The 9,343-nt window shown below is 27.2% G+C and overlaps 1 protein-coding gene across 2 annotated transcripts in view; it reads right to left on the bottom strand.

Moving 5' to 3' along the window:
- Nucleotides 1-2,342: 2,342 nt before the first annotated feature.
- LOC114119804 (bestrophin-4) overlaps nucleotides 2,343-9,343 on the bottom strand; it is a 49,394-nt gene continuing 42,393 nt past the window's right edge. For both annotated transcript variants that reach the window (XM_027981504.2, XM_027981503.2), the window contains exon 11: nucleotides 2,343-3,614. In XM_027981504.2, the coding sequence (XP_027837305.1) occupies nucleotides 3,207-3,614 (408 nt within the window). In that variant the 3' untranslated portion in view covers nucleotides 2,343-3,206. The remainder of the gene's footprint in view (nucleotides 3,615-9,343) is intronic.

Here is a 9,343-nt window from a genome sequence, read left to right as displayed (position 1 = left end):
CCCTAGAGTATATACAATAGTATAGTATAGGTATTTGAGTTATACAATTATATAAAAATAGTAAAAACCATCAAAAAAAAAAAAAAAAAAGCAATAGGTACCCATAAAAAATTAAGCAAATAATTTAACACTGCAGTATAAAACGAATGATGACGACATAAAACATACTAAAATAAAAAGCAAAGCACTTTGTATTAATAGTATTTAGTTTTTACTATTTATATTTATTTTAATTTTACATAAAAAAAGTCATTAATCATGTAAAATCACTGTATACACTGTATAGGTACACTCAAGTAATATTAATACATTTTAGAAAAAATTATACACATAAAACCGATTTTATATTTTACTCAAACTGTGTATTAAAATATTTACTTTAAACTATATATATTTTTAATATTAGATGTTTAATTAATATGAGTGTGTACAATTTTTTTTATAGTTTTTACGTTTATATAAATACATAAATAGATATTTAAATATTATTTTACCTAAACATTTATTGCAGCATTACTTATGTTATTGTTTTCGGTGTTTATATTTTTTGGTCCAAGTCCACGGGAGTAGTTTGATAGTACGTGCGTAATCATATCTACTAAAATACTTATTGCAGCCTGCAGCATAAAGTTATAAGTTATTATACCACTGAAAACACATAGATACTCATCAGCATTAGCATAATATCAATAAATAGCTCTTATTACCCTTTCATTTTCTTAGGTTTTCATAACAATACCTAAATAATGCTAAATAATTTAAAAAATTCCTCGAGAAGCTTGTAATTGAACGGGTTTTATTGTTTGTAAAACTGCACATTAACCTTGAAAAAATGTACGTACTGTTCATTAAAAAGTGAAATGAGTTATTTTAAAATTTTAATAATATGCCACACACATACAGTAATAATATATAATTATATGTAATTATTTTTCGTTTAAAAAGTTGCAGAGTATAAAAATATAGTGGAAAAAGATAAGCGCAATATATATGTACGTAAACATTGTATTATATTTAAATTTTAAATACAACAAAAAAGTGTGCAAAAAAAAAAAAAAATTAAAAATCGATTTAAACTATCCACAGGTCTACGTTATAATATTATAATTTATATACCATAGAACTATTAAAATTATGCTTCGAGATAAAATTCATCCAATATTTTAGGTAAATATTTCAAGGTCGATCACTAATAATTTTACGTAATACATTTTATTATACTGCTTAAGTTTCCTGCAATCGTTTAATAAACGACCAGAACAATAATGTAGATACTTACTAAGTTCTAACAACATACATTTTGTTTTTACCCGTTTGAGGTTTTGAAATATTATTTTGTCTTTACACTATCGCTGTAAATTTCATAAGGAACGTAATTAAAAAATTGTTTCATATCACATAATATGTTAGAGTAAAAAACATACTCAACTCAACTAGGTTACACAATATTGTATATTATATTACACAGAGATAATATTATAATGATTGACATATTGGACGGCATATTTGGTGTTTTGATTAGGTATCACATTTTGTTCATATATATATTATAATATACATATTACATAGGTATATTGTAAAAATCTAATAATTTTAACGTCTAACTAATACTATTTATTATTAAGATTATGTTTCTAAAACAATGGTAAATATATAATAATAATAATAACATAATATACGCTTATAATAATAATAATATTTACAAATATTTATGTATAGTATTGTATACTATACATACATAGTACGATAAAGAAATATGTTATTTTAATAATAATGATAATAATATGTGAGTTGGGTTAGTTATTAGAATGTGTATACATACATTATTGGTTTATATACCTCATTTTATATATATTATATACAGTGGCGATTTATAATATTATATATAAGTACAACATAAAAATAATTATATGCCTCTATAAATTATAATGTAATAATTGTTCAAATTGAGCAAAATTCATAATAATTTGACTCTTATAGGCATTAGGTATATATTAAAGTATATAATTTTTTTCTTATTAAAAATATATACAATATCGCGTCATTTCGCTTGGCCATTCGCTACTTACAATATAATATTATGTGTACATAATACACTTATATTGTTCATTATTTAATTATAGTCAAATTACTACACACGTAAGTGTACAACGCCTTCACTGGAGCTTATAAAATATGATGATATTATACATAAATACACTATACCACATTATATAATAAAATACGAGTTCCGGTATGTACGTGGCATGATATTCATATTGTTTCATATTATTATTATAATATATAAATATATAGGAAAATACTGCAGCAGTTTGGGGTTGACGGTAAGTAGTATGTATACCTACCACGCGATGTACACTTATTGTCAACAGTCTTTTCATTTGGAATGGTACACACCGAAAATTATGTTTAGTACATGGTAAATTGTCGAATGCGTGATAAAAAAAATGTAATATCGGAAGAGATATTATGCATGACGTATACCGCGGGTAACAAAGATTTTTTGAAAAAAATGTTATCGCTATGACACGCTGCACATTATTCGTTTATAAATATTAAATTAATCGGTCAGGATTCAAAACAATATCGAAAACCTAACCGATAGATAGTATGATGAGGGTACTTAACAGACTATACAAGTACGGTTGTCGTCGTATCCATAAAAAACACACACAAACTGATTTATCGAAAAACAGAGTCAATTTAAGTATTTACACGGTAATATTGTACTCTATATGTTATTTTTCGAATTTGTTCTCGACGTACAGGGAAATGGCTAGGAATCGAAGATTTTTTTTTCCATAAAGCTCAATTTTATTTCGCTTTGCTTATTTCAGAAGTGAAAGTTTGGCGCCACCCTTTTGGAAAAACCCTGTCGATGTGTGTGTTTTTACTATAAAATATAATCTGCAGGGGATCGTAGGAAAATTTAAGACAAGCGACGGGTATTAGGTATACGTCCCTTCTAATCATTAAAGTAAACTATTTTGTTAAATTATTACATTTCTTAATACACGTCCATCCTCCATCCACAACCCATCAGCAGTCTTTACGTGCGCGCAGTCGTCGCGGTTTCGGAAACAACAACAACAACAAAACACCGTCAACCCCACGCACGTATAACAAAAATAAAATCTATAATTGTGTATTATAATAATTTATAATATTATGAATTATATAATTATAATTAAAACGGAACGGCAGGTCTACACGTACACCTCGCCCCTCTTGCGCCTGTTGGCCGCTGGCGTCTTCCGGTCGTCCGTGCTAGACACGCTGCCGCTGGAACTTCCGCCGCACGCGCTGTCGTCCTTGTCCGAGTGGTGCGCAGAGGCCACCGTGGACGCGGTGACGTCGGTGATGAGCAACGGCTGCGCGGTTGGCGTGGTCGCCGCCGACGTCGCGGTGATGCCCAACGACGACAGCAGCGGCTGGCTCATGGATACCGTGGACATGGCGATCGGGCTGACCGACATGGTGGTGTACACGGCGGTGCCGGTGAACGCTGGATTCAGCACGCCCTGACAGACGCCCACGCCGCCGGCGATTCGGCGCTGGTTGTGCAGCGTGCCCGACAGGTTGGGGTCCATTTCTTGGATTGGCGACAACACCACCTGCGACACGGCAGTAATTATTACAATATTCCATATATTGTTTTTATGCAACATTATACGTATCACAAATAATACGCGTATTATTATTATTTATTTTGTAAAATGTAAATATTAACAACATTCGCTATTATTTCTTGATTTTTTTTTCGAGTTCATGAAAATTCAAGTTCTGCCATTAATACTTTTATTATTCATAATAGTTACATGCAGTGTGAGTACTGCGAGTTAGTCACGTCGTTAACCGAGTAGCATTTGGGAAATTGTTTTATTTTTTATTTATGATGTTATACGTAGTTCAGTACGTTACTGTGATCAGTGCGATCCATATAATAATGTTATCCGGTGGGATACTTATAATCGAAAATAAATATTAAAATAATGTAATTTGGTACTGAAATGAAAATTTAAAAATGGTCAATGATGTCTTTGTATGAAATATATATATATATATAAAGTAATAAAATGTGTTTTTAGAAAAAACGAAAAGACACATTATTTATCTGGTTTGAGCGAAAACGAAATCAGTTTTATGTGATTCAGACGAAAGCGCGTGTTGGGCGAAACCGGACCCGACCACACTATAGTATATATGAATTCGTGTTTCTATTATCAAACAAACCGTGATTAATTTACGATCATCTTGAATAATAACTTTAAAAATAACAAATTAGTTCCGTGACAAACGCGGGGTAAGAGAAATAAAAGAAAAAATTACACACAAACGACCCGATTAAAGCGTTTACATAATTTAATATACAGAAAAAATAAAAATAAACGTGTTGATATGAAAAAAAAATCAAAGCGAACGTGTTCTTTTTTGGCATTGAACGTGAACGTGAACATACGCGGATATGATAACTGCAGGTATGGTAGCGATCTCCTGTATCGATCATGTAGGTTTTCTATAAACTGCTAATTTACACATATTAACCTAACCTATCATGATTTATTACGATTTATTTTAGATGACAGTTTATACAGGGTGTTCCATACGTTGGTTTCCTCCTCGATAATATTTTTTCTATTATTTGTTATAGGTATCTATTTTTGAAACCAATGTAATGAATAATGATATTAGAAAACTATAACTGTAATATGTTTTTTAGTGTATCTGTTTTTTGCTAAAAATTTTATTTACAATCTATATACAATCAGATGCATTAAAAGTAATAAGTAAAAAAGGTAACATGATTTTGACGACTTAAACGAAGCAGGGAGTATCCTGCAGTGATCTTAACTTGAATGGTTTTTTTATTAGTGTATTTCATTATTTTTATTGTTTAGTTATTTATTAAGGAGATCGTGTGGCCAATTACGCTTTAAGCAACGTGGAAGATTTTTGGGTAAAATAAATAATAATAAAATAGTGATTTAATAATATTATTAAAAAATTTAGTTTAAGTACCTGTACTCGAAATACTATGGAACTAACATTTTTATTTTCGATTTTCTTAATAGATATTATAAAGATAAGTACCATGGGTATAGTTACTATAGTTAGTATGTAATATAAATTAAAGTAGGTATATGTAATTATTTTATGAGTCGTTTTTTTATAATTTCTATTAAATATTTTTATTTTTAAAAATAACCCACATTTCTGTTTATTTTTTTAAAAATGTTATACCTACATAAACCGTTCCGATATTACGATTACGACAACCAACATCTAGTTGCCGCAAAGTGCTTACAAAATTTTAAAGATATCGTATTTGCTCGATATAATATGTCTGCAGATAACCTGAAATACAACTCCTGAATAAACCAAAATTTTAGACTATAAAATTATTATATACTGTATGAAAACGACGGCGGGTAATTAAAAAAACGAACGAATCACGCAAAAATTTACTGATTGAAATCGGTGGAGTATAGTAACTATAAAATGATAATGTGTGTTTAATAAATTCGTTTTAAATGTAATATTTTGACAGTAACACACTCGTCCGGTGACTACTGACTACTGCATGCAAATTACTGCAATATAGGTCTCTGAATCTAAGGTTACAGACAATATTACTAGGTTTAAATATTTTCAATGAGTATCGTATTTTATTTATTTTTCATATTATGGTGTAGGTCCTTAGAAATTGTAGAAAATTCTATGTTAACCTACATAATATACTAATATTACTACAAACTATTTAACTTGCTGTAATTGAACCCGAATTTGCTTCTCTAAAGCACCGGTTCTCAACCTTTTTATATTTGCGTACCACCTACACAGTTTGAACATTTTTACCATTTGACCATTTTCTTGCTTTTTTTTTATTTTGGTTATTAATAATGTATACGTTTATGTTTTTTTATAAAAGGAGATTTTCTCGCGTACCACAGATTGAGAACCGCTGTTCTAAAGAATCAGAAACAATCTACCCAAACCTGTATATGAAAATAAAAAAATCTATAAAATAATCATAATCAGGTTTAGACAGATTTAGGAAGTTTAAAATAATTAGTGCAAAAATCATAATAATAATATTATTATAAAAGTTATTATTATATTTGTTGTGCTATATAACATGAATGAAAGATCACGTCCGTTCCGTTTGATATAGTTTTAAAGTTTAAATGAGCGAAGTAATGGATCAATATTTCGTGGAATATTTCTGAATTAATCTATTTCACTTTATCTAAACTTTAAATACATATAACTCATATTAAACAACTATAGTTAAAAAAAAATGTAGATATTTCACTATGGATTATGAAATGTAAAACATATATTTTTATTAAAAAGAGTAAAAAAAAAGGTAAGAATTTAACTAAAAATAGTTAACATAAATTGTTTTCCAAAAATGTTGTTTTTAAAGACACAAATTTACGCAAAGAAAAATATGATAATTTAATGAGTACCTAGAATAAAAAGAGACCTAACTTAACCTATCTTGGGTTAAATAGACACCAGGTATAGTATTTTTTGATTGTATCTATACTTTGTATTTATTATATTATATTTTTACTATACTTAAAAATCTGCAATTGGAAATTTATAGGTATAAATATTTTAGAACTTAAATGTATCAAATTATATCCATTTTAACTTAGTATTAAAGTATTTAATTGTGTAGTTATATACGTTTTAAAGTGTTTACTGCATAGGTAGGAAATGAGTATAGATGGAGAAACGTAATAGTCAGTAGACTCACCCCAAGTTGTTTATAGGGTCATTATGTATTATATACAAATAATGAAGTATATGTCGAGAGTAAAAAGAGAGAGGTACATATTATGTTATTATAGAGAGAAAAAAAATATAGGTAGTGTATGAGAAAGAGGGTGGGGGGGGGCTATTAAACATTTTTGAAATATTTTAAATTCTTAACGAAGCGAAGAATGTGTATAACACCTGGTCACGAAGATGTAATTTTTATTCTTTTATTATTATATTTTTATCGAAACGAAAAAAACTAAAAATATTCTGTCTAACACTTTCGTATATGAATTAGACATTGAATTTAAATAGTAGGACATTATTGGATTAGGTCATTTTTAAGTTTCTCAATACAGTTTCTTTAAATTTTTAGTAAACATGTCCACTCGACACTATATAATATTTTTTTAAATAAGTATTGAAACCAAGGTTTTAAGTGTAAACAAATATTCGATAAATATTTTAAAAAATTAACTATAACGTTTAAATAGTATTTATCACCTATTATAAGATAATAATGCTTTATATAGGTACTATAATACTACAATGGTATTAAATAAAAATTATGTGAACTTGGATAATGTATTTACAAATATTGAAATTTCATAAGTATTCTAAATCCAGTTACATAATTCAAATTAAATCTGAAATATCTCCATGACATTTTGTTTTTAAACCATAACAGCTTATAAATAATAAGAATCTACCATGAAATACTCGTATTAAGTGTTTGAATATGTTTAGTTATTATTTCATTGAATTTTATTGTTAGTTCATTATTAAATTTAATAATTTTCAGAGTCATTTAAAAAACCTTCGATATTCTACTTAAACAGGTCATTTAAATCAAGTTACATAAAACTAGTGGGTAGTAGACATAAACAAAATAATGTTTAAAAAAATGAATACAAATTATTAGCAAACAATTACTAAAATATATGACTTATTTTATCGTAATATTCACGTAACTGTATAATTCGTTTAACAGATTCTCAGAATAAACAAAATAAAAATATGTAAATGTACAGATTTTTTAGAAAAATTATCAGCTAAATAATTTACAATAGAAAAGGGGTTATTATCATTTTAAAATATGATAAATAATAATCTCACACATAAATAATTGTTCAATTAAAAACAAAAAATTCACAATATTTCATTATAAGAAAATACCTAACCACTGTATCCTTTACGCTCGATCGTTCTTCGTAATATTATGATGAATTATATATTATTACTGTATAGTAAAACAAAATTAGGATTACATAATTTAGTTACTTATAGTTTTTTTAAGCGTATCACTATAACAGATAAATACTGACCATTTTTATATAAACGTAACACCGATTAGAATAAGCTATTTGCCTATTTACTTATTTGCTGTTTTGCAATTAATTATATGCTAATGTGCGATGATTCATTATATCACTTAGAATTTTAAAACACCCGCCCCAATGGTCCAACAGAATCAATGCATTTATTATGTCGTAAAAATTATTCAAATATTATTCAATTATTCTTAGAATAATTTAATTGTTAACATGAATACACGATTATAATATTCTAATTTTGACATAAATGCAATACTTGAGAAACATCATACAATAAACATGCCGATTGCCAAGTCTTGCATTAAAATATGATATTGTGTTCGTTAATTATAAATTCCAAAATTATAATAAACTAGTAATAATAAATATTGTATTATCAATTACTTTTACTAATTAAATAAAATGAAATGCAATGTATTCGAGTTATCTAAATCGAAAAACGCATCTAATACTTCTTATGAATATTATTATATAAAATACGTACAAAAAAAAAGTAGATGCAAGAAATAACCTTAAGTAATAGATTTAATTTTTCAGAAGCCGATTAAACAATGTTAATACCGAACAAATTACACGATCTCAACTCTTGAGAGAATGCTAGGTACCTCATAGGCTAAAACAATTTAGAAAAATAATAGTTCTATTGCATTGGAAATAAAATATAGGTGTACTTATATCATATTTGTCTAGGTAACCTTCAACACTAAATGGATATTTAATTTTTAATTCAACAATTTGCAAAATTTTTTATTGCTCAGATTTTTTAATAATTAGGTATTGAATGATTGATCAAAATTTTAGTATTATATATACTTAATTATACCATAAATATAATTACCTATAGTTATATTATGCTGTTGCTTGTTAGTATGATTACCTAGTTATTTTCTACGATTATAGCATCCTATTAATAAATTATGTTTCTCTTAAATGCTTAAATATTTTGAAAACAATTTTAAATATTATAAAAACTTGACGTGATCAAACAATTTGATTTTCAAGGTCTAGCGATTCAACCTGATGTCGATCATTTTAATACAAGGTATTCTAATGGCATAATAAATCAGAAAATTTTTAGCTGCTATAAGAACTAGAAAACCAAAAAATAAAAAAACACATTTTCTACACAATAAAATGGTTTTAATCTGAGATTTAATTATATGAATTTGCGAAAAATGTTGATGATTTATAAATAGTCTTGACGCACGGTGAAGCAAAGCTATTTTAAAATATTGTTTAAAGAA

Source organism: Aphis gossypii, chromosome 2 (genome assembly GCF_020184175.1).
Source record: "Aphis gossypii isolate Hap1 chromosome 2, ASM2018417v2, whole genome shotgun sequence".
Classification (NCBI taxonomy): domain Eukaryota; kingdom Metazoa; phylum Arthropoda; class Insecta; order Hemiptera; family Aphididae; genus Aphis; species Aphis gossypii.
Note: the sequence above shows the minus strand (reverse complement) of the source record. Positions and strands in the feature narration are given on the sequence as shown.